The sequence below is a fragment of the Rana temporaria genome, chromosome 3 (genome assembly GCF_905171775.1).
Source record: "Rana temporaria chromosome 3, aRanTem1.1, whole genome shotgun sequence".
Taxonomy (NCBI): Eukaryota; Metazoa; Chordata; class Amphibia; order Anura; family Ranidae; genus Rana; species Rana temporaria.
The window spans coordinates 202,530,179-202,557,332 of NC_053491.1; the positions used below are offsets into that span (position 1 = coordinate 202,530,179).

Sequence of the window (27,154 nt, forward strand, 5' to 3'; positions counted from 1 at the left end):
TTTAAAAAAAAACAACATATAGCTTTAGCAGTTGAGGTACATGGACTCGCCAAGCTTAAATGTAGTTTCAGTCTCCTTTAACTCCTTTTCCCACAATCTCTTGAATTCTCACAATCCCCTAGATTCCCACAACCTATGGGCTTCTGTACATGCGCAAGGAATATACATTTCCCTGTTTCCCACTTTCTGTAGCTCTGAGAGACTGCACCTGATGAGCCACTGGTGGCTGGACATGTGATCTGCAGCCAGTGGTATGTTTTTTTTTTTACTATTGGTTCCTAACATGCAAGCCAGCCAGGCTTGAACCCAAAAGCCTGTAGCTTCTACAGAAGACCCAGTCACTGAAGGGAGCACTGCTCCAATTTCTACCAAAGTACTGCACTTCAAGTGGAGGGGTTCTGTGTCTCCAGCTGCCTGTATTACCAGCCCAGGGACTCCTTCAGCCACCATTCACCTGTAAAGCCAGCCCATAAATCCTTCCAGCTATTCATCTGTGTACCCTGTCCTCCTACCCTGGACTTCCTTGTGAGAGATACTGTCAAAGGGCTAGGCACATGTAACTGTTTATGTACTGTGCAGTTTAGTAAATTAGTGGTCACTATCTAGCATCTATGGCTGCAGAGCCTTATAGAGACGGTGCTGTACTGTGGCCTAGTGTCCCTACTGAGTCACAGAGACTTTACTCTCCTGAGACCCCTGATGAAGTCTCATGCCCCTGTGATGAAACGTGTAGGGGCGGGGCCTTTGGATGATGTCATTGTGCACAGAGTAGACACAGGAAGTGCTGTACCTATGCAGCTAGATAGGGCTATTGACCAGAGGTGTTTGTTCCCATTTGCTATGATAAGTGGGTGTGCTGTAAGCGCCATGTAAATGTGAGCCCATTGTATTTGAAAGGTGTGAATAAAAGTATATATAAAAAAGGTGAAGCACTATGGATTGTCTTTTTTTCTGTTGATTGTATGTGAGGAAGGAGCTGAGTTTCAAGGGGCATATCCCATTGAAAAACAGAAGATTAGCTTTAAAGGAGACACAAGCTTTTTTGACCTTGCATGTACAGTATACATTATGTGGGTTATATCCAGGGGAGGGCTGGCAGGGGGGGCAGGGTGGAAATCTCCCCCCGGGCTGGTGACACTATGCACAGCTACCGGCCGCCACTGCGCGGACTCTGATGTAAGGGGGGCCTCTGTGCGGACTCTGATGTAAGGGGGGCCTCTGTGCGGACTCTGATGTAAGGGGGGCCTCTGTGCGGACTCTGATGTAAGGGGGGCCTCTGTGCGGACTCTGATGTAAGGGGGGCCTATGTGCGGACTCTGATGTAAGGGGAGCCTCTGTGCGGACTCTGATGTAAGGGGAGCCTCTGTGCGGACTCTGATGTAAGGGGAGCCTCTGTGCGGACTCTTGTGATCATGAAAAATCTTAGACTGTTTTCCTCGATACATCACTTTTCCACGCTCTATGGGCCACTTGACTAGACTTGCCCCCCAGGCCTAAGGCGCACATCTGGTGGTGGAAGTGCACAGAGGTGTATGAAAAAAGGAGGAAAGTGTTTTTTTTTTTTTAATGAGACTTTATGTGCACATTTTTTATGTTTTGCATGTTTTTTGGGTATATCACTGAAAATGAATATGTTTAATAAGTGTAGAGAAAAGGGAAACTGCCGCTCTAGGTGAGTGCACTCAGCAGACAGTGGGGTGGATAGCTGTCCACCCCACTGTCTCCTGTGACTTGTAGTGCTGTTTCCATTTTTTACCATTAAAAGCAACTTTTTAAGAATTTCGTGGAAGTGCGGCTGTCCAGTCTTTCCTCCGGTCTTCGTTTAATAAGTGTACACGGGACATTTTTGTTTTTTGGCATGATTTCTGTTGTATCATTGAAAAATGTAATATACTGTATATGTATATATATATATATATATATATATATATATATATATATATATATATATATATATATATATATATATATATATATATATATATATATAAATTAATAAGTGCTACACCATTTTATATTTGATTTGTATATGTAAAAAATACAGTTTCTGTCAAAAGTGAGTGCACACCTCACATTTTTGTAAATATTTTATTCTATCTTTCCATGTGACATTAGTAAAGAAATTACACGTTGCTACAATGTAAACTAGTGAGTGTACAGCTTGAATAAGGCCCCGTACACACGAGAGGATCTATCCGCTGGAATTGATCTCCAGATCAGTTCCAGCGGATAGATCCGCTGGTGTGTACAACCCAGCGGATCTGTTTCCGCGGATTTTTTTCCCCTGGGATGGATTTCAAGCGGATAAAAATTTGAAGACATGCTTTCAAATCTATCCGCTTGAATCCATCCCAACGGATTGATCCGCTGGTCTGTACAGACTCACCGGATCAATCCGTCCGAATGGATCCCCCGCATGCGTCGTAATGATTCGCTGCATGCGTGGAATTCCTTATATGACCGCGTCGCGCACGTCACCGTGTCATCATCGCAGCGACAGCGCGAAACACGTCATCGCGATTGGATTTCGGCGCGGATTTCGATCCTATGGTGAGTACACTCCATCGGATCCAAATCCGCGGAAATCCTCGAGAGGATTTATCCGCGGAAAAGGTCCGTTGGACCGTATCCGCGGATAAATCCTCTCGTGTGTACTAGGCCAAACAGTGTACATTTGCTGTCTCCTCAAAATAACTCAAACCAAAGCCATTAATGCTCGCAACAAATGTGAGTACACCCCTAAGTGAAAATGTCCAAATTTGGCTCAATTATCCATTTTTCCTCCCCGGTGTCATGTGACTCGTTAGTGTTACAAGGTCTCAGGTGTAAATGGGGATCAGGTGTGTAAATTGGTGTTATCGCTCTCACTCTCTAATACTGGTAACTGGAGGTTCAACATGGCAAATCATGGCCAAAAACTCTCTGAGGATCTGAATCCGATGGAATTTTCCGTCGGAATTCCGTTCAAGCTGTCTTGCATACACACTGTCAGACCAAATTCCGACCGTCCAAAACGCGGTGACGTAAAACACTACGACGAGACGAGAAAAACAAAGTTCAATGCTTCAGAGCATGCGTCGACTTGATTCTGAGCATGCATGGTTTCTTCTCCGTCGGAGTTCCACACAGACGATCGGAATTTCCATCGTAAAAAAAATAAAACATGTTCTATTTCTAAACTCAGACGGAAAAAAATCCAATGGGGCCCACACACGGTCGGAAAATCAGATGAAAAAATTCCGTCTGACTTTTTTCATCTGAAATTCCGATCGTGTGTACAAGGCATGAGAGAGAGAGAGTTGTGAATGATGTCATAAGCCTAGGCTAATGACCAGTCAAGAATCAGGAAGTGGTCTGTATCCAAAGTTAAAACAACACGGGCAGAAGATTTAATGGATGCAAAGTAAAAAAATCACTGAAGGTCTGCTTTATGTCTTCTGTATTAAACATAAATCAGTATGCAATGCTTTTCAATTCAAATCATCTTTGGTACATGGACCCATCCTATATTTAAACATAAGGTTTAAAAAGTTACTACAGTAACTGCAAATAGCCTAAATACATATTGCATGTCCCTGTGACATCTTTTTAATTTGGAGCATAGGGCTATACTAAATTATTACTAGAGGTAATAATTTAGTATAGCCCTGATTACTCCTGAAAGTTTGAGTATTACATAGTACAAATGTACAAATATTCAATAGCATTATGTATTATATGGAAATCTCATTCTGCAGTAACCTTAACTGCTGGCCATATACTACCCATACTCACTATTCATGTGCACTATATTGTCAAAATAATTGAGACGTCTGCCTTTACACACACACATGAACTTTAATGGCATCCCAATCTTAGTCTGTAAGGTTCAGCATTGAGTTGGCTAATCCTTTGCAGCTATAACAGCTTCAACTCTTCTGAGAAGGCTATCCAAAAGGTTTAGTAGTGTGTCTATAGGATTCTTCCAGAAGCGCATTTGTGAGGTCAGGCACTGATGTTAGACGAGAAGGCCTGGCTCGCATTCTCCGCTTTAATTCACCCCAAAGGTGTTCTATCGGTTTGAGGTCAGGACTGAAGGGCAGTCAAGTTCCTCCACTCCAAACTCGCTCATCCATGTCTTTACGAACCTTGCTTTGTGCACTGGTGCGCAGTGGTGTTGGAATAGGAAGGGGCCATCCCCAAACTGTTCCCACAAAGTTGGGAGCAGGAAATCATCCAAAATGTCTTGGTATACTGACGCCTTAAGAGTTCCCTTCACTGGAACTAAGGGGCCAAACCCAACCCCTGAAAAACAACCCCACACCATAATTCCCCCTCCACCAAATGATGTGGACCAGTGCACAAGGCAAGGTTCATAAAGACTGGGATGCCAGTAAAGTTTATGTGTGTGTAAAGGCAGGCGTCCCAATACTTTTTGCAATATAGTGTATTACTAGAGGTAATAATTTAGTATAGCCCTGATTAAATTAATTGTCCAGAGAATGTCTTGATAAATAGGAATGTAGAAAGGAAAGTAGTCAGACATTTGCGCACTGAAGCTGCCAGGAATTGCGGCTGCATTAGGTTATACCTATTATTTTTACAGTTGCATATACGTGTAGCGCTACCCCCTCAGGAGCCGCTGGTCGTTGTTGGGATCGGCATATTAAGTTACCTCTCAGTGTTTTATAGGGGTGTAGTTAATGAGTAGAGTAGTGAGCGAATGTCCAGTCGATCAAAGAAGGTTTTCAAATGCTTTATTTTCGGCCCAACATAGCCAACATCAACATGAGGTAGGGAGAAAAGGTTGATGAAGCAATAGAGAACTTTGCAGTATCAGGCCTGGATATGAAAGGAGCAATCCTGCTCTGAACAGCACAGTAGTAGTAGTTGCAGTTCGTCGCCACTCTAGCCACAAGCCTGGCAGCCGAAGTGTCACTTTAGGTTGCTGGGAGGAACAGGCCTCTGCCACAGACCTGGCTCTAGGGACCTCTGCCACAGGCCTAGTACTTTAAGTGAACCGAACGGATTGAGCGAATCCCCCCAGTAAATTAAGTCAGGGTCATCGGGTGACAGTTGAAGTATACCTGTCAATATCCCGGTCACCAGATCCCTGATGGTTCGTTCAAGCCCTGTTGGACAACCTGCCTCCGGGTTCTCCTCAAGCCGACCCCCCATCGACACAGCCTGGGATCTCCTCAGTAGAGCTGGGAACCCAGTAAGTCACTGGGGCCCCTCTCAGCAACATGGAGCTCCGCGTAGCGTGTGACCCCGGCCTGGTAGGCCATCGCCGGGGTCCGTTGGATGCGCACACCCTGAAGGTGGGTGCCGCACCTGGAACTTGGAACCCGCAAAGAACAACACAAAATGGCGTCTGCCACAGATATACTCTCCCCCAGCATGCCCCGCGAGGAAAAACTCCTCTAATTGGCTGCTGAGGAAACGTGGCTCTGCCAGAACCCCTCTAGTGCCACCTGTCGCCCAGGGGTGGAATCAGCACCCCTGGAGCGCAGACTGACCTACAGGACAGTTCAGGGATGATAGCAGCCCAGAATTTAGCAAATTGTGAATGGGAGCAAAATAACTCTCCCATTCCCCACTAACTTTAGCGTAGTGCCCATACTGAACATAAATGTAATTGTATAAACATAAGCAGATGGAGACTAAGGCCCCTTTCACGTGGGGCAGTGGAGGTGCGGTGGCGGTATAGCGGCGCTAAAAATAACGGCGCTATACCGTCGGAATTGCCACGGGATTCAGCCGCTAGCGGTGCGGTATTAACCTCCGCTAGCGGGCGAAAAAGGGTTAATACTGCAGAGGCGCATTGCGGGCGGTATTACCGCGGTTAACCATTGTTTTAAATGGGAAGGAGCGGTGAAGGAGCGGTATACACACTGCTCCCAGGGCCGGCCTTTGGGGTGTGCGAGCTGTGCGGCCGCACAGGGCACCATGGGCAACAGGGGCGCCGTGCGGCCATTACAGCTTGCAGAATGTGAGTCGCAGTCAGTTACTCACATGATCATCACAGGAGTCCGACACCTATGAGCCACAGCAGCAGGCGCTGCCAGGTCTCCCTGCGCGCTGCCAGGTCCCCCTGCCCTGGGACTGGGTGAAGAGCAATGCATCGGTTGCGGCACCTGAAAAAAATGGCTGCTGACGGCCCCAAAAGGCACACTGCACATGCGCCGCCACTGCATGGGAAATCCAGAAAACGCTTGACTATTCTCGGGCAGACGGCGCATGCACAGTGCGTCTAAGCGCCGGGCGGCGCCATTTTTAAATGCAAAGCTGCACCGTCCACCGAAAAGGTAAGTCAGTTTAGGTGACCAGGGGGCGAGGGGTGAAGATGGGGGGCGCCACAGGATTAGCTTGCACAGGGCGCCTGAACACCTAAGGCCGGCCCTGACTGCTCCTCTCACGGCTCCAAAGATGCTGCTTACAGGAGATTTTTTTTCTCTCTGGCTTTCACATTAAGAATGCTGGGGCAGGAGTTTTTCAGGCAGTATTTAGGCACTATTTTTAGTGCTACACCGCCTGAAAAACTCCTCAGTGTGAAAGGGGCCTTAATAACAGCAGCTAATCAACAATCTCCTAATATAAGCTTTCCACAATCAAAATAAAAATAGTATGTCAATGTGAAAAGTTGATAGAAGTGTATATACTATACAGTGCTCTTATTCAAACTTTTAAACGTGTTTTCTTATTCAATTTTTCCTAATCCCCACTGACTGCAGCAAGTCTCTAAATCTTAAAATATGCTACTGCTGCTAAATGATCTCTTTTGTAACATATACGTTTATGCAAGAACGTAAAAACAAATGTGTGGTATAGTGACACCTGGTGTTGAACTGTAGTTTTTGTTACAAACTATTCCGCTGCAATAGAAGGGTTTATAGTTCTTATTTTCTGATTAATTAATTTGTGATTTCTCCCCTACAGATAGAAATTGGAACAGTATTGCCTGTTGTGAATAGACCAATTCTTTCTCCTGAGCCAGTTCAAGAAGAAATTGAAGAAGAAGAAGAATCCACACCGAAATTAATTGATGGATCTTCACCACAGGGACCCTTGTCTCCTGGAGTCCCGGAAGCAAGTGGAGGTTTGTGCCACTAGTGTTCAGTTGCAGCAGCGAAACTTGTCTGATTACATTTAACATTGTTAGTTAGCAGACTCTGCAACCTAAGGCATGCATTCTATCCTGTCTAGGTTTAATTTAATTTGTCAAAATTATGTATATTATTTTAAAATTACGTCATGTTATATTTATTCTGATTTAACCTTTTTTTCATATATCATTTTTATTTAAAATCCAATTATCATTTGTACCTGCAACTGCAAATGTAAAGTGCTGAAGAAATATGTTTATAGGTATTTTGAAAAAAACATCAGTCAGGAGAAAAATTGTCATAAAATTTGCATAGTATAAGGATATGCATGTGGGACGTTTTCCTGTTTCTAGATTCTCAAAGCTCCCAACTGTCCCTGATTTGGAGCAATGTCCTTCTGTCCCTCATTGCCCCTCACTTGTCCCTAATTTTTGGTCTAATATATATTGTATATAAAATACACTTGCTAAACCTTTCATCTAAATTCTAAATGGCTGCATTTGTAAATCTTAAAAGCCAATATAAAAGGATATAAATATAAAAGGAATAGGAGTGGTAATGGTAATGGTAATGTGGGTTTAACCACTTCAGCCCCGGACCATATTGCTGGTCAAAGACCAGGCCACTTTTTGCGATTCGGCACTGCATCGGTTTAACTGACAATTGCGCGGTCTTGCGACGTGGCTCCCAAACAAAATTGGCGTCCTTTTTTTCCCACAGATAGAGCTTTCTTTTGGTGGTATTTGATCACATCTGCGGTTTTTAGTTTTTGCGCTAAAAAACAAAAATAGAGCGACAATTTAAAAAAATCTATATATATTTTTTACTTTTTGCTGTAATAAATATCCCCCAAAAATATATATAAAAAATATTTTTTTCCTCAGTTTAGGCCGATACGTATTCTTCTACATATTTTTCGTAAAAAAAAATCGCAATAAGCGTTTATTGATTGGTGTGCGCAAAAGTTATAGCGTTAGTTATATAGTTTTATGGCATTTTTATTAATATTTTTTTACTAGTAATGGCGGCGATCAGTGATTTTTATCGGTACTGCAACATTATGGTGGACACTTTGGACACTTTTGACACATTTTTGGAACCATTGGCATTTTTATATCGATCAGTGCTATAAAAATGCATTGATTACTATAAAAATGCCACTGGCAGGGAAGGGGTTAACACTAGCGGGCGAAGAAGGGGTTAAGTATGTTCCCTGGGTATGTTCTAACTGAAGGGGGAGGTGGACTGACTTGGAGAACTGACTGATCGCTGTTCATACATTGTATGAACAGAAGATCAGGCATTTCTCCCTCTGACAGGACAGGGAGCTGTGTGTTTACACACATAGCTCCCGATTCTCGCTCTCTAACGAGCGATCGCGGGTGCAGTCGGTGATAGCGCCCGTCGGGCACGCGCGTCGGCCTCAGGGGTGAGCGGGGGGCGCTTGCGCGCCCCTATTGGCTGCTCGGCGAGAAGAGGTAATATTACATGATCTCACCCAGCAGAGCCAACCTGCCGCTGTAAAACTGCGGCGGCTGGTAGGCAAGTGGTTAATTAACTTTTTGGGGTTAATTCTCGTTTAAGGGGTGTGTCAGGGGAGCATGTCCTATGCCTACATATGTTTGCAAGTAGGTGTCCCTCATTCCTATCTCAAAATGTTGGGACGTATGGATTCTGCACTAGTTACCATTTCTGAATTTGAGTGATTGAGCTAAGATCACCTTGTTTGCACTGGCTAGTATGGTCCTCATACTGCAAATATACAAATCACAGTGTCACCAGCTTGCCAAAAATTCAACCCCTGAAGTTACCAGCCTGATATATCAGACATGTGTACTGGTGTATTTATGGCTGGATCAACCCTTCAGCATTATAGCCCATTTTCACATTGCCAAAACAAATATGTTTAGTAAATCAGTAGCATCTATTTTGCATTTTACATTATCACACAATACAAATGAGCATAAGGCATCCATTAGAAAAGCTAGGGTGTATATGATCATATCTATATAGCTGTGGTAATCATGGGGAAATTATTATTAGAATTGTTCAGATGACTGTCTGGTGCCCAGGCCTCCTGAGATGCCAAAACTTTCCTTACCTATACGCTATGAGTACTTGTTCTCAGTTCAGGTTTTTTAATATATGCCCCACCACTATGACATCATGTAATGTATGGGCAGTAGATATAGTAGATTGTCCCTCATGTAGCACAGGGGTTAATGAATTGGAGTGCAGATGAAGGCAAGATAGAGGAGAACTGAAATACAGAGAAGATGGTGCAATATACTGATGCAAAAATGTGTACATAATGTTATTTTTAACATGACACCGAGGAGTAGAGCGAATGCAGTAATGGAGTAGTGTGCAAGGTTGAAAGGAAAGCATGCAGGGGCAAGAGGGGTTCAAAAATGGGCAAATGTTAACCTTCCTGGCGGTATGATTCTTTCAGAAAAAAGATGCTGAAAGCGGTACCATTATTTGCAAGGAAATTGGGCGTTTTATACTGTAGGCCTGTAATTCTTAGGAATAACTCACTTAAATCTGACCAAACAAGAGTCTAGTAGGCATCCCGGTATGACATTTTTTTTAAAAACAAAATTATAAATTATAATATAATAAATAATTATAAATAATTATAACAAATAATAATATAATTATAATAAACATTATTCAATAATGTAATCAACTCAAAATCACTGAAATTTGCTTAGTTGCAGAATTGTCGCTGTCATTACTTTTATTTTTTTATGACGGATTTCCCCACAAATCGCTATCGCACAATTCTGCAAAAGTATATAATTTATTATCGCTGTTTTCTAGCTGATCTAAAACCATTTTTGACATAAAGTGACACTTTTGGTTGCTATGGACAATCTACAGTTTGCAGGGAGAAAGAACAGTTTTTATTATATAAAAGTACATGCAGGACACTGGGCAGACCACTAGGGACAAGGGGTGTGTGTATTTTTTACATACAGTACTGTAATCTATAAGATTACAGTATACTGTGTGTATTGTGTTTGTTTACGTTTTTGAATTTGGTGCCGTTCTCCGCTCCTGTGCGTCGTAACGTCACAGGGAACGGAGATCGGCTGTGTGAATCGAGCGAGGTCCTGCTCGCTCACACAGCGCGGTGGCATCGCTGGATCCAGGGACAAGGTAAGTAAACACTGTCTGTGGATGCTGCGAGGCAAGCCCGAGTCTGACTCGGGGTTACCGATCGCAGCACAGAAATCTAACCCCGAGTCAGACTCGGGAATACCGCCAGGAGGGTTAATGGAAGAGAGGTGCAGAAATAATGAGAATTGGTGAAAAGGCATGCAAAGTAAGGTTTGGCAGGATGAATAGGTTTAGAAATCAGCAGAGCTGAAATGGAGGTTGAAAGGTGCAATATTTTTTTCTCTAATGAACACATTGCTCCAAGACCTATCGAATACTTCTAGTTGCATCTATGGGTGCTGGAAAGTTGCTGGCTTGTTCTGGCCACAATCCTTACAGGCCTGAAGCAATAGAGGACCCCACACCACAGTGCCCACCATTATGTACAATCTGCAGTTAAGCACTCTTTTGAGCAACACATGTCATTGGGCAGATTCTTGATGGGAGTGAATGGTCACTGTTTCAAAAAAAAAATTATGATGAGCCACATGGAGTGTTGATTCCATTTGGTGGATGTGTTAACATGATTTTGCAGAACATTGATTGCACATCTATGCCCAAAAATCACACCAGCGCAATGTGCGTGTTTGTGCACTTAGAAGATATCTCTGCCACCAACCTTGGCAGAGAAAATAAAAACAGTCTCAAATATTCTTTCCCCTAAGATCAGCCCAGGAGTGTCTAAAGAGATCAGGAGGTCACGGGGAATTTAAAGACAAGGCATTATTCTGTGACTCATCTATATTCAACCATATTGGATGACAATCATCCAGTTTCTAAAGATACCTTCAAGCTAGACTCACACTGCTGCGATACGATTTTAATCTGACTTTCAGTGCGATTACATAACACTTCTTGGATGCAACTTTGTTTCAACTTTGATAAGGTTTGTATATTCTGTGCTGCCAAAATCGCACTGAAATTCCAAAATCGCTCGGGGTAACACTGATGTGAATGGCCACTGTTGAAACCAACATGATTCTCACTGTCGTGCAATTCTGTGTGATTCGAGTTGCATCTGAAATTGCACTAGTGTGAACCAAGCCTTCGAAATGGAAATTTAGTTAGTATCTGGTCTGGCTTTAGTTGTTGGAGGTTGGAAATCTTTGAAGCATTAACCCTGCAGCATGGTAGCATTGTCAACACAGCATTTCTGACAAGACTTTCTCATAAGGCAACATGGAACAGCTAGAAACATAATTTGGATAAAATGATTGTGAACATGACTATAGTAACATGATACTCCTAAGTGCTTTTGACAGCATGACATTATAACTGATGTGACACCTATATACAAGGTTAATGCCTCACTGACAGTTAAGTTACAATATCTAAAACAATTTCAGGCTGGTACTTTTACTAAGTAACATCAAAGTTGGAGACGTGTATACATTGACTGGAGCAGTGGATCTGCCAGTAGGTTAAAAAAAGTGTTTTTATTATTCAAATAAAATACTGCATAACTGTTATTAGCTGATTACAGTTTTATGTATTCCTTAAATGCAGCAAAATATAATGCTGAGGCTATTATTCTGACAACAGTTGTACAGCTTATGTTCCGTATCAATTAGTAAATGCCTTCCCTTAATATCAGCTTAGCATAGGCGATAAATGTAGAAATATAAGTGACTTTGGCTCTTGGCTTAATAAGTGTTACAGCGATATACACACCTGAACCCTTTCAACCCCTGGCACTACAGCTCTACTGGAAGTCCAAAAACACCCATTACAAGAGGATATTAGGGCGACCATTGCAGGCCTCCTTCTAAAAATACTAGTTACTTGGCTGTCTCTGCCTTTAAAGCGGGAGTTCACCCAAAAATCAACTTTCTGCAGTTAGATCCAGCATACTGCTGACATCTGCAGTATGCTGATCTTTTTTTTTTTTTTTTGGTACTTATCGTTTTAGCAGTAATTCTTCTATGCCTCCGAGCGGGGATTACTTCCTGGTATAGGCGTTCCCTTCAAGACAAGCAAGTTGATTGACAGCCTTCGATAGCGCGTCACGGCTTCCGAAGATACACGAGTGACGCTCTGCAATTTACGGCGCCTGCGCAGTCCGCTCTACGCGATTTTTGCTGACACATATTTATCATACATTTTGGGGTCGGGGTACAGTTTGACATCTCCAACCTGGGCTCTAGATGATATTGCCCAGAACAGCAGACCTCAAATTGCTCATCAATGCAATCATCACATTTTACAATGCATCTAAAATACTCACAGTGCACCACACTATACATCACATGTGCTCAACTTGTGGCCCTCCAGGCATTGCTGAACTACAAGTCCCATTATGCCTCTGCTTTTGTGAGTCATGCTTAGAACTGTCAGCCTTGCAATGCCTCATGGGACTTGTAGTTCCATAACAGCTGGAGGACCACATGTTGCACATCCATGCTTTACACCATCCACTATACACCATCCAGTACACACACACTGTCCATACAGAAAAATGCAAAATTACAACATTTCAAGGAACTCAGCACTGCATTTATTATTTTCACAAACTGATATATTCAAGGCCCCAAGTGGATAATCACATTATTCTACATATGCTCTACTTTTGGCTTCAGCACGTTGTGGATTGCAGTAATTCAATTTTAATACTGAATTTACAAATTTTGTCTCTAATGTTGCAATTTTAACTCTTTTGTTAAAATGTTATCTTCATAAGTAATGCCTCTATTTTACGTTACTGTTTGTTTTGTAGGTGTCTCTACCTGTATCCTGTGTGGATGCATTCGTACCACAGTCTATTGTGATGATCACAACCTTGATGCAGTACCCCCCCTTCCCAAGGACACTACACATGTTTACCTACGGTTTAACAGGATAAGCAAGATAAACAAAAATGATTTCTCATATCTAAGTATGTATTATTTTTAAAACCACTGTTTTCTCCATCAAATATACCAGTAGTTTTATAATATTTTTTATGACCAAGATATACATAGTCTTATGCCGCGTACACGCCATCACTTAACGTGATGGAAAAAAACGACATTTTCTGTGAAGTAAAAAACAAGTTTTTGAAACTTCAATTTTCAAAAACGATGTTGCCTACACACCATCGTTTTTTCACAATGCTCTAGCAAAGCGAGGTTACGTTCACCACTTTTTTCCATTGAAGCTCGCTTCATAACTAGCTTCTGGGCATGCGCGGGTTTAAAAACGTTGTTTTAAACGTTGTTTTTGCTACACACGGTCAATTTTTGTGACACAAAAAACGACGTTTTGAAAAACGACACAAAAAATTTAAGCATGCTTCAATTTTTTTGTCGTTTTTCACAAGACATAAAACTACGTTTTCCCCCACACACGGTCATTGAAATTGACGTTTTTAAAAACATTGTTTTTTTCCATCACATAAAGTGATGGTGTGTACGCGGCATTAATCTTAATATAGTGTCCTCTTATAGCTATCAGTTCTATTAGATTTATGATTAGACTGCATTCATTTCTATTATTTACATCTGATCATGGCCTACAGTATAGTATGTTTGATTGTCTGTGAAGGTTCTCATTTATCCAGATCATGGTGTACAGTAGCTAGAAGTGTTGAGTTGCCTTTAAATGCAAGTGTCTGCATTGCTGAAGATGTTTCAAGTCTTATTCAAGAAGCTTCCCGGTTCAAATGAGCATCAGGAACATACCGCAGCAAATATATCCATGGAAACTGAGACTACAATTTGCACAGGCTCACCAAAATTGAACACTAGAAGATTAGAAAAATTTTGCCTGGTTTGATGAGTTTCAATTTCAGCTGCGACATTCAGATGGTAGGGTCAGAATTTGGTGTAAACAACATGAAAGCATGGGTCCATCCTGCCTTGTATCAACGGTTCAGGCTGCTGGTGGTGTAATGCCAATACCAACTTAGCATTGCTTAAATGCCACGGCCTACCTGAGTATTGTTGCTGACCATGTCCATCCCTTTATTACTACAGTGTACCCATCTTCTGATGGCTACTTCCAGCAGGATAATGCATCATGTCACAAAGCTCAAATCATCTAAAACTGGTTTCTTGACAATAAGTTCACTGTACTCCAATGGCCTTCACAGTCACCAGATCCCAATCCAATAGAGGACCTTAGGTATGTGGTGGAATGGGAGATTTGCATCGTAGATGTGCAGCCGACAAATCTGCAGCAACTGCGTGAAGCTATCATGTAAAAATTGACCAAAATCTCTGAGGAATGTTTCCAATACCTTGTTGAATCTATGTCACAAAGAATTAAAGTGATACAAAAGTAAAATTTTTCTGTGTTAAAAATAACAAACATGTTATACTTACCTGCTCTGATTAATGATTTTTCTTCTCAGCTCCCTCTTTGGGTCTCCTGGCCCTTCCCTCCTGTTGAGTGCCCCCACAGCAAGCAGCTTTCTATGGGGGCACCTAAGCCGTAGCGCTGTGTGTGTCCATTCAGACACGGAGCCGTGGCCTGGCCTGCCCCACCCCTCTCTCTCCTCATTGGCTCGCTGACTTTGATTGACAGCAGCGGGAGCCAATAGCATTTCTCAAACAATGAGGAGGGAGATTCACGGCAGTTGAGTGTTTTGTGCAACATCACTGGATTGAGATGGGCTCAGGTAAGTATTAGGGGTGGCTAAAGGGGTTTCTGCACACAAAAGGCTTTTAATCTTAATGCATAGAATGCATTAAGATATAAAAAAACGTCTGACTTTACAAGACCGTAAGACAGTTCTGAAAGCAAAAGGGGGTCAAACCTGGTACTAGCAAGGTGTACTGAAGAAAGTGGCCAATCAGCGTATTTTATTATTAAGTTGTTTGACTGGAGTTCAGTTTAAAGGTGAACTCTGGGTGAGTGTAAAATGTTACAGTGTAGTGGGTCCCCCTGCACTGCAAGGGTCAAATGCTTTTTTTGTCTAGAAGGTTAGGAATAAGGTGAAGTAGTTACCTTAGTCCTTGCTCCTTCGGGCCTCCCTCCTCTCTGAACGACTGGCCAACTGAAACCACTTCTCTTTGTTGCTGGACCTGTCGCAACTCTTCAAAGTTATCTCATACAATTAAGTGGTCCTGCAGTGTTAATGTAGATAAGGGGCCATATTCTTAAACAAGTTACGCCGGTGTATCTACTGATACACCGGCGTAATTCGAATTTCCCGCCGGCGTATCATTATTTTGTATTCACAAAACAATATACGCCGGATTTAGGCTAGGATTCGACTAGTGTAAGTCACTTACAATGTCGGATCCTAAATGTAATTCGCCGCCGGCCGCTAGGTGGCGTTTACGTTCAGGTCTCATTTGTTTATGCAAATTAGCCTGATACTCCGATTCCCGAACAAAATTGTGTCGCGTAACCGTCGCTAATGTCGTTTGCGTAAGCGTAAGGTTACCCCTGCTATATGAGGGGTAACCTTACGCCAGTCCCATGTATGCCATGTTAAGTATGGCGTCGGGTCCGCGTCGTCTTTTCCCGTCGGGTACGTCGTTTTACTAAGTCGTTCTTGAATACGACTTTACGTCAATGACGCACATGTCGGCGTCATTGGCGTTTTCCGCCGAGAACTGGAGCATGCACACTGGGCTATTTTTAGCCCGGCGCATGCGCAGTTCGCTCGAAACGGGGCGCGCTTAATTTAAATACAAGCCGCCCCCTTGGAGTTACGCGGGGATACACCGGGCCAATTACACTACGCCGCCCCAAACTACTGAGCAAGTGTTTGGGGAATACAGCACTTGCTCCTGTAGGTTGGGGCAGCGGAGTATAAATAGCTTACGCGACGCCCGCCCGAAATCTACGGGAATATGGCCCAAGGACACCAAGGTCCAGCCCTCATCACCAGAGGGTCAGAAAGTGCTGGCTGCCAGGGAAATGAGGAGCAAGATAATTATAATGGTTTTTATTTGATCTTCCTAGACAAAATAAGCATTTACCTTCACATTGCAAAGTATGTGGAGAAGGCTTTCATTTTCCAGAATGCTTCTTAAAGCGGAGTTCCAGCCACAATTTTAAATATAAAAACTTTTTAAATATAAATACCCCTGTAATACACAAGATTAATGTATTCTACTACAGTTAGTCTGTAAATTAAGGTCCATTTTGTTAGGATGTTACAGCATTTAGACACTTTATAAAACAGAAATTGACTGGGGCCATCTTAAGTGTGGGCATCATGAAGCCAGACTGTATGACTTCCTGGATTTCAGCCTCGCACATGCTCAGTGCTGTACAAGCAATGTAATGGTTTCAGATCAGGTTTCAATAGCAACTGGAGTGTCAGAGGAAGTGACAGGGGTGGGTGACGGGGAGGATGGAGATGACAGGGGTGGGTGACGGGGAGGATGGAGATGACAGGGGTGGGTGACGGGGAGGATGGAGATGACAGGGGTGGGAGACGGGGAGGATGGAGATGGCAGGGGTGGGTGACGGGGAGGATGGAGATGACAGATGGAGATGACAGGGAGGATGGAGATGACAGGGGTGGGTGACGGGGAGGATGGAGATGACAGGGGTGGGTGACGGGGAGGATGGAGATGACAGGGGTGGGTGACGGGGAGGATGGAGATGACAGGGGTGGGTGACGGGGAGGATGGAGATGACAGATGGAGATGACAGGGAGGATGGAGATGACAGGGGTGGGTGACGGGGAGGATGGAGATGACAGATGGAGATGACAGGGGTGGGTGACGGGGAGGATGGAGATGACAGATGGAGATGACAGGGGTGGATGACAGGGAGGATGGAGATGACAGGGGTGGGTGGCGGGGAGGATGGAGATGACAGGGGTGGATGGCAGGGAGGATGGAGATGACAGGGGTGGGTGACGGGGAGGATGGAGATGACAGGGTGGATGGAGATGACAGGGGTGGGTGACGGGGAGGATGGAGATGACAGATGGAGATGACAGGGGTGGGTGACGGGGAGGATGGAGATGACAGGGGTGGGTGACGGGGAGGATGGAGATGACAGATGGAGATGACAGGGAGGATGGAGATGACAGGGGTGGGTGACGGGGAGGATGGAGATGACAGATGGAGATGACAGGGGTGGGTGACGGGGAGGATGGAGATGACAGATGGAGATGACAGGGGTGGATGACAGGGAGGATGGAGATGACAGGGGTGGGTGGCGGGGAGGATGGAGATGACAGGGGTGGATGGCAGGGAGGATGGAGATGACAGGGGTGGGGCTGTATATAGGCGTATCTCTAGCAGGCAGCACACACATGGTTTGATCAATGCTAACACTGATGACAGGCTGGACACACACCCCCGGCTGCTGTCATCTTCATCCCAGCCAGCCGGCATTGAGGAGCCCACACTGCCGCACGGTCCCCCCCCCCCTCCTGATACCCCGCCCACATTCGTCCAGCGGCCAGATTATTGCTGGGATCCTGAGAGTGACAGGGGGTGGGACCGCATGTTTCAAAGACAACCGCAATGCTTACCTTGGCGGTGGGCGGGACTGTTAAACATCTCTCCGCCTCCGCCCGCCCTCCAGCCCTCCAGCCCGCCCCCTCCAGCCCGCTCGCTCGAGCTGAAACAGCGGCGATCCTTCAGCCCTGCCTCCTGGGATTGATCACAAACATGTCCCAAGAGGTATAGCAGCGCTGCGCCGCGGCGGGAGAAAGAAACTCACGGCGATAACAAAGTGAGTTTTTAAAATAAAAAAAAAACACATGCCAAATATGTTTAAGGGGGCAGTATGCTATACAAAGCTTTAAAGTTAAAAAAGAGGGTGGAACTCCGCTTTAAGGACTCTATGTGGGTTATTTACTAAAGGCAAATCCACTTTGCACTACACGTGCATTGCAAGTATACTTGGAAGTGCAGTCGCTGTAGATCTGAGGGGGACATGCAAGGAAGATTAAAAAAACAGCTTTTTTTAGCTTGCACATGATTGGATGATAAAATCAGCAGAGCTTCCGCTCATTTCAGGTCTTCCCCTCAGATCTACAGCGACTGCACTTCCAAGTGCACTTGCAGTGCACGTGTAGTGCAACGTGGATTTGCCTTTAGTAAATCAACCCCTATGTATCATGAGGTAAATGCAATGGTGCTGAATTATGTTCCATTGAATCTGCTAGACTGTTAAGTCCAGCAAAATTATATATGCAAATACCAGTATTCACTTTTAAATAAAAATGATTTCAATAAGCCCATAACTAGAAAAAATGTATATTGTTGGGGAATGCAGTCAGTTGTATATAATTAGATAATATACTGGGTTGGGAAATAAGACTTCTGAATCAACTACTGCTATTAAGATGATTCAAATGTCTGTTACATCACTTTAGGCCTGAAATCAATTTTATATATTTTTTTTTATTTCAGGCAAATTACAGAAGATTGATTTGACATCAAACATTATATCAGATATTGATGAAGATGCTTTTAGAAGCTTGTCTCAGCTTGATGAGCTCATCCTTCTAGATAACAACATAAGACAACTTCCAGAGTTGCCACACTCTGTGAGCTTCCTAGATGTCAGCAAAAACAGACTGGGACGCAAAGGAATAAAGCAGGAGGCATTCAAAGTATGTATATAAACCCCTTAACTTGCAAGTATAGCTGAAACCAAGTAACCTAGAGCCAACTAAAACATGAGGGTCTATTTAGATCTATGTGTTGTGGTAATGCACGTTTAACGCACATTACCACAGTGCTCATACCATTTTTGAATTTAAAATGGCACCTTAAAGCACTAAACCAGCACACACCCAATGCACCTGTATTGCAGGACACCTCATTTTATGGCAAAGGTGGTGCAGGTCCAATGTTGTTGTGCATTCTTAATAAATGGGTTCACTTTAACCCAATGCAGGTTAATGCACAGCCGAATGTGTGTTAACATATGGCAACGGAAAGTGTGCACAGGTTTTAGCTGTGACTGATCTGTTTAATTCCATCATGCATCTTCCTAAAAGAGGGCAACAATATTGGACTTGCATATCTTTCTCAACATAAAAAAAATAAAATGCATCATAAAACATATATTTGTTTTATTTTAAACCCTGCAGAAATAGGAAAAGAGATAAACCTGCCACACACCTCACCAAGCCCCTGTAATTAGCAGGGAAAAGTAGCATCAGCTCGATTTATCCAGGTCACACCCCCAACATGTTTCTCCCTGCCTCATGGCTTAATCATGGAGGTTGAAATGCCGCACCTTTTTATCATCTTTATTGCCTTGCACTATTGAATGTAATGATTTTCAACTGATTTTCTTTTAGTGGAAATTCACTTAATGCTCTATCATATCAATGCTCCTTGCCAACACACAGCACTTCCATGTAAGAAAGAGGTTGATACCACCACCCTTTGTAAGTTTTGAAATTATTAAATATGGAGCTTATACATAATTTGAGGAGCAAGCCCACAGTGAAGGATCCCTGAGATTGTGATTAAAAGTAGGTTTCAGAGGGGGGTGTCAAAACACTTAACCCTTAAGTGAGCAGTCTTTATTACCTTAGCAAATCAACCCCCAGTCACTGTAAACATAATGTTTGCTCTTTGGACTGAATAAAATTATACAGTTAAAAAAAGTATTTCTTTTTTTTACTTACTGTGCATAAACAAATATATGAATGTTAATTTTTGCTTTAAAAATGAATTGATTTTTTTTTTCAGGACTTGAACGATCTTCGTCTTTTGTACTTGAATAACAACAACCTGGACCACATTCCAATACCACTTCCAGACAGCTTACAGGCACTTCACCTTCAGGTAAATCATTCATCATCTGTGAATGCCTTGGAAAGAATGTGTGGTATATGAGGGCTAGGCTTGTTATATTTCGTTATTTTTGTATTTAGCTTTTTTAGCACTATGATGGACCTGCAGAAACATTTCCCCTGTGCTACACAGATCCCAAAAGAGATTGTTTAGTACTATTTTAGGAACAGAAATATTGAATGCAGGCACAAATGACTTCTAAAATCCATGGATCGGGTTTGAACAGTTCTAGGTTTAATTGAAGCTCATACTGCAGCAGGACAGGGTCTCTACCTAGCCAACACTGGTCATGGCCCAGTACAGCAGGACTGTCAAGCCTCGTACACACAACCGAGAAACTCGACGGGCGAAACACATAGTTTTGCTCGTCGAGTTCCTTGTTAGGCTGTTGAGGATCTCGGCGAGCCAAATTTCTCCATTCCCATCAAGGAAAAAGAAGACATGCTCTGTTTTTGGTTTCCTCTGCAAAAAAAAAAAACAGCAAGTTTCTTGCTGTTTTTTGCTGAGAAACTCGGTCGTGTGTACGAGGCCTCAGGTGTGCAAAGAACTGCTTGCACATTGTATGCTGCTCACAGTCAGAGCAGTGCATTTTCTATGACTAAGGATGAGCTCTGGCGTGTTCGCATAGAACACGTGCAGAGCCCGCCAGGAAGTGTGCATGGCACTGCGCTAATAACAGCCAGGGAGACACGATCCCTGCAGCCGAGCATCGGGGCAATGTCTCCCTGGCTGTGATTAGCACAGCGCCGTGCACACTTCCTGGCACACTTCCTGGCGGGCTCTGCACGTGTTCTATGCGAACACGCCAGAGCTCATCCTGACACCTAAATCCTAGTTAAAAAAAGTTGTGTATATGGATCTAAATCAGCTTTTTTTTATGTTTATTTCAGTATGATAATAAAAATGTCTCTGGAAGCTTGTTTTGGCTCTGCATGTATCCCAGTGAACATATCTGTGATTACTAGTACAGTAATGGTGCCGAGTATGGCTCTGCCCATTATATACTGATTTGACCTCTGTACGTACGATCTTAAAGTGTTTGTAAAGGTTTATTTTTTTTTGATAAAAATAACAAACATGCCTATACTTACCTGCTCTGTGCAAGGGTTTTGCACCAAGTAGCCCTGATCCTCTTCTTCTGGGGTGCCTCGCCAGCGCTCTTGGCTCCTCCCCTACATTTTGTGCGCCCATGGGAGCACCAGTGCATTCCTGCTCCTGAGTCCCGCTGCCGGGTCTGGGGGGGTCTGGGTGTAAGCTACAACACAGAAGGTTTTTACTATAATGCATAGAATACATTAAGGTGAAAAAACCTTGAGACTACAACCACTTTAATATAATTCAATTATTTAAACTCAAGAACAAAATATAATATATAGCAGCTTTCCAGTCCATACATTTGGTGCCGACTTTAGTCAATATTTTTTTGACAACTTTCACTCACCTTACTGTATCTATGAATGAAAGGAGAGTGGTGACTGTCAGTCACTGCTCTCTCCCAGCACTCCAACGCTCACTGGAGTGCTGGGCTGGAGAGGGGGCAGGAGCAGCTGGCTTCAGCTCTCAGCTGTTTGCTGAGAGCAGGGGGCCAACTGTCAATCAGGCAGCTGGGAGGATCCTGACAATATGACCAGGATCCTTCCAGAGCCTGTAGCGACTTTGTGACATCACCCAACAGTGGGCTTTAGCTCGCTGTCGGCTTATCTGGGTCACAGGAGACCAAACGTATGTGCACTCCTGTGACCCAGAAAAAAATTATGATTAAAAATGTTTTATCCCCCTACCTACTACCTACTCTGCTAACCTGTATAAAGATCTGTATACTTACCTATTTCACTCCTCTCTGGATTGGTCATGTGATCCTACATCCCTGGCTCCCTCTGTCAGTGAGTGGCTGCTGTAGGAGAGGGAGCAGAGAATGGTTGGGCTATGGAAGCCTATATCACAGCTACCTCAATTCAGAGCTGTTGCCCCTTACCCAGAGCTGCAGGATTACATGGCTAGATCAGAATTGATTAATAGTAGGTAAGTATACAGATCTTTTTTTATGCAGGTTAGGGAAGGAGGGGTGAGGGAACATTTTTAAGAAAATGCATACCTAGGCTTTTGTTTGACTTGTCACGAGAATGGCATTCATGAGTTTAAAACACAGTCAACAACTGTTCTGCAGTTTGATGCTCACATAAACACAGTATGTGAAAATGAAACACACCCAAGGTTAGCATGTGTGGAACAAACAATATTATATCCTTTTTTTGAGAAAAAGCAGTGTCTGCAAAAAAATAAGTAAAAAATGGGTAATCTAAACTTACAGAATTTATTTGATGATCTCATTTTATTGCAAATGACACAATCCATATCCGTTTTGGTCCAGTTATCCTTGTGTTGGTTGTGGGGCCCCACTAGCATACCATTTAAAACGTATATTCTAAAGACAGATGCTTCACTTTTTATATAAATGGAATCATGTGTCCATTTGTATGGAAGCAAAAAGCAATAATTTAAGGATTTTGGTAAATTACAAAATTGTGACCTTTATTTGCTTCTTTTTAGTCTGTTAATTATAGAAATAAAATGATTTGGTATATCTGTTTGATACATGGAAAAAAAACAGTTGACACTGCTAGAAACCTTGTGAGCCAATAACGTTCAGTACTAATTGTCATCAAATACATTGCTCCCAGCCATTGTCATATGTAATAAAAAAAAGGTGAGACATTTCTAACACTGTGATGACTACGCTGCTTGCTTGCAGTACAGCCTAATTGTTTTCTGCAGTCTGGCCTAAATATAGTTATTATACCAATACATATATATGTACACAAGCTTTGGAGTGTGGGGAGTGTGTTAAATTGAATCTACCCCTAGAAGGTAACATCCCCAAAGACAAATATGCAAAACCAAAAATATAAATGGGACTTCTAGGGTATATTAAACACCAACGCAGGAAAGATATAAAAGTATACCAATTTTACTCTATATCATATAGATTAAAAAACAAGCATTAAAAACATATTTAAGGAAGGCAGCCACATAAATTTCTGTCTTGACCTTGGGATCCAATATGTTGGTCAATGCATTTTACACGCTACCCAGCTTCATCAGGGCCTTAGATCCTCTAAAGAGTACTGCAATGTTATACAAACATACATGAGACATGTATCCATTCTGTTTTTTGCGATTCGGCACTGAGTTGCTTTAACTGACAATTGTGCGGTCGTGCGACGTGGCTCCCAAACAAAATTGGCGTCCTTTTTCCCCCACAAATAGAGATTTCTTTTGGTGGTATTTGATCATAATTTGCCATGGCCCGGTCTCCCAGAAGTGGGCAAAGGGTACCTGTCCCCCATCCCACCCAAAAGGTGCCAAATGTGGCACCGGAGGGGGGGGAAGAGACAAATTAGCAGAAGTTCCACTTATGGATGGAACTCTGCTTTAAAAAATGTACTGCAATTGTATACAAACATATACAGTATGAGACATTTAACCATTGCTGGTATTGCAGCATTTTACATATACTGTACCTTCTTAACTTAACATATAGTATATAAAGTATCATATCCACCATTAATGTGAAAAGGGGAGGGATGGATCAAAGACTTTGCAGTATATCCAGAAACGAGGTATCCGTTATAACTGTAGGATATAGTTAATAATTTTATTATTTAGAATGAACCGACACTGCATCAACCTGATATAATTACCTCTATGATGAATGCAGGAGGCGCCAATAGCATATAGTCTGCCAGGTCAGTGGGGAACAAAACCAAATCTTCCCATGCTAACTTATACCCAAGTATGTTGCCAGATATGGAAGTCTCAGGCCCTGTACACACGATCAGTCCAAACCGATGAAAACGGACTGAAGTTCAGTTTCATCGGTCCAAACCGACCATGTGTACGGCCCATCAGTCTTTTGCCCTTCAGGCCAAAGTTTTAAAACTTGCTTTAAAATCGGACTCATGGACTGATGACCGATCTGTCAAAACCGATGGTTAGTACGCAAAAGCATCAGTTCAAAACCTGTGCATGCTCAGAATCGACGCATGCTTGGAAGCATTGAACTTCGTTTTTTTTAGCACGTCGTTGTGTTTTACGTCACCGCGTTGGACTCGATCGGATTTTTAACTGATGGTGTGTAGGCACATCAGACCATCAGTCCATCAGACCTTCAGCCTTCAGTCCATTTTCATCAGTTTGGACTGTTTGTGTGTACAAGGCCTAAATGTTGAAATATCATGTTCAAATAAGGATATAGTGTTCAAGAAAAATGAATGGTGCAGTGGAAATTAAGTAATGTGACTTGCTGTGCCAGGAAGAGTGTGAAAGGATATTAGAGGGAAGGGTGGGTTTGTTAGGAAGTGTGTGTGGGGGGATGGAAGCCAGGGGGTGGGAAATGTGAAAAAGGTAGAGGGGGAAAGGGAGGAGGGGAAGGAGAGCGAGAGGGGAGGAGGGGCAAGAAAGATGGGAGGGGGAGAGGGGCAAGGGTAAATAGGAAACAAATGTGGGAGGGGGACCATAGACCAGTAAGAGAGGGGGTGAAGGAGAGGGGAAGGTAATGAAGAAAGAGAGAGAGAAGAAAGGGGAAGGGCGAAAGGGGGGGGGACAAGGATGAAAAAACACCAAGAAAAAGATCAATTGTAATCTCACTGGAGCTTTAAAATACAGGGACTAGATAGGTGTCATATATTCCACATATAATCCATAGAAAGAAAGAGAACCCAGAACAAAGGGGTAGTACATTGTTGTGAGTGGATATACCTCCAATTGATTGAAGATATGGTAGGCTGAGTTAATAAAATGTCCTTCTAGAAAAAAAATAGGGCACCAATAAATAATAAAGAACCATCTAGGACACAGGTGTCAAACACAAGGCCCGCGGGCCGAATCCGGCCCTCCAGGCCATTTCATGTGGCTCTCGCCAGTCTTCTGCAGCTGCAGGAGGGCTTCAGCCCTCTTCTGGTCCTCCTCCAGACCCCTACTTTCTGCTTTTCAAGCAACGCATCCAGCAGCAGAATATGGAAAGAGTGTGCACTGTGATGTAAGGGAGAGTGGGGGGACTCAACTGATGTTGGGGTGGCTCTTGACATCTAATGTAAGGGGAGGGGATGCGCTGGACATCTAATCTTACAGATTCAACCGGCCCTTTTGAGGGCAATCATAATGCTGATGCGGCCCACAATGAAATTGAGTTTGACACCCCTGATCTAGAATATATCGCAGAACTGGGCTCCACAATGGAAAGCTTACTTAACTTGTATGTACAGAGTCCCTCATACAGCATGGCATGTAACAATGGCGGCATGAAGCCTCTATCATCAAATGCGGTGTATATGTATATACTCCCTCTTATACATGCTAGTGGCAATTTCTGTAGTAGTGGTGCCTAGACCAGGTATGGGACATACATACTTATGGTGATCAAAGTTGAAGCAATGTAACTATGAAAAACAGCCATACCTAGGCTTTGGTCTTAAGTAACAATGGTTATATTTATTTTTTTCAGAGCACTTGTGAGGAATGACTGAGGATTGCCTATAGGTCCCAGTGAACCTTGCTGCATGATTATGTTTAGGTTCATATCTCTGTGTTTGGGGAACGCTGGCATATTTGTGCACATTCCCAACCCACAGAGAGATGCAATGCACCTTTGCAGAAGTGAGGGGGTGCCAATATTTCCTAATCACAATGCCTCTCATGAGCATCTATGGCATGGCGCGTTTTCACGTGTGCCAAACCACAGGGTACGGCAGCACCATGTGGCTGAGTTTATAGAAAAGGCCAGGGCTTCTTTCCCTGTGCTTCTTCCAGATGGAGCAGCCCATTGAAATGAATGGGCTACCCTAACCATGACGTGCATGTGCAAATGTGCACACATAGGTCTGAACCCAGCCCAAAACTATACTAAAGCTGGGGGGGTCCAATTGCCACAACACTCTGTGATAGCTAGAGTTTTAGAAAATGATTTTGTTTAGTGATATTAGTTATTTATTAGAGTATTTATGAGTATCATTTTTATTTTAGGACAACAACATTCAGGAAATGCATGAAGATACGTTCTGCAACATGAAAGATTTTACATATGCTCGAAGATCCCTTGAAGATATTCGTCTGGATGGCAATCCCATTAATCTGAGTAAAACACCGCAGGCTTTCATGTGTCTACCTCGTATACCAGTTGGCAGACTGGTCTAAAAGACCAGAAATTAAGTCAGAGAGACGCCTAAATCGTTTACCTGACTTTTTAATGCATAACACTTTGCTGTTTCTAATGAGTACCATTTGTATGGTACTTTAATCAATACATTTTCTTTTGTTTTTAATGAATAAAAAGCCAAATCAATTAAATCAATTAAATGTACTGAGACCTGGAAAATACTATTAACAAAATGTACATAAAGTACCTTCTCATAATTAATTAGCATTTACTGGAGTATTCTGTGATGTTGTCTTTGTGATGTGTTGTGTTGTTGTTTGCTACCTACTAGCTCCTGGCTCACCTGTCTCATCTTGCAGTAAATGTGAAGTATGTTACACCTGAACTAGAGATGTACATAAAGGTTATTTGTTGTTTTACTTTAGCCTAAAAAAGTCTGTGTCTTAATATAAGCAACTTTCTGCTAAAATGATTGAATTGACTTTACTTTAGTATGTGTGTAGTAGATATTCCATTCTATGTGCAATAAGAATGCAGTGTAGTTTAGCTGCCATCTGCTGGTCATTTTTCATATCTACTTGCAAATCACAATTTCCATCATTTTTTGAATATACTAATTACCGTATGTATGAACTTAAAATTCCTTATTGTTACAAAGAAATTCACCACAGGATGGGGAAACATAAACAGCAATAAAAGAGGCTGAGCCTTAAAATATAAATTTCAATGGTCAATAATGATGAATGTGAAGCCAAATATTATTTTTGTTTAGAGGGTTTTTGGCAAAGCTTAAAAATGATTGTAAGTTTACTGTGCCTAATTACTAGAATCCCCTCTGTTATATGAAGCTATGTTGCACAGTGTCTGATTTATAAAAATTATGCAGCACAATACCTTATTTCACAGCGCCGCTGTGCTATCACGTGACGTCCCACCACTCTCCTTCCCTCAACTGGGGACTACAGTGGGAGGGGCTAAGATTCCCCTCTGATGTCAGCCAGAAAGAGAGGAGAGTGGTCACTGGACCACACAGTGGTGCTCTGAAA

The 27,154-nt window shown here is 42.9% G+C and overlaps 1 protein-coding gene across 1 annotated transcript in view; it reads left to right on the top strand.

The window, feature by feature from the left end:
- The window catches only part of EPYC (epiphycan), a 63,924-nt gene extending 37,092 nt beyond the window's left edge, over positions 1–26,832 (top strand). The window contains exons 3-7 of the mRNA XM_040344146.1: positions 6,919–7,078; positions 12,961–13,119; positions 18,554–18,756; positions 19,850–19,945; positions 25,976–26,832. Of these exons, the coding sequence (XP_040200080.1) occupies positions 6,919–7,078; positions 12,961–13,119; positions 18,554–18,756; positions 19,850–19,945; positions 25,976–26,146 (789 nt within the window). The 3' untranslated portion in view covers positions 26,147–26,832. The remainder of the gene's footprint in view (positions 1–6,918; positions 7,079–12,960; positions 13,120–18,553; positions 18,757–19,849; positions 19,946–25,975) is intronic.
- Positions 26,833–27,154: the final 322 nt, after the last annotated feature.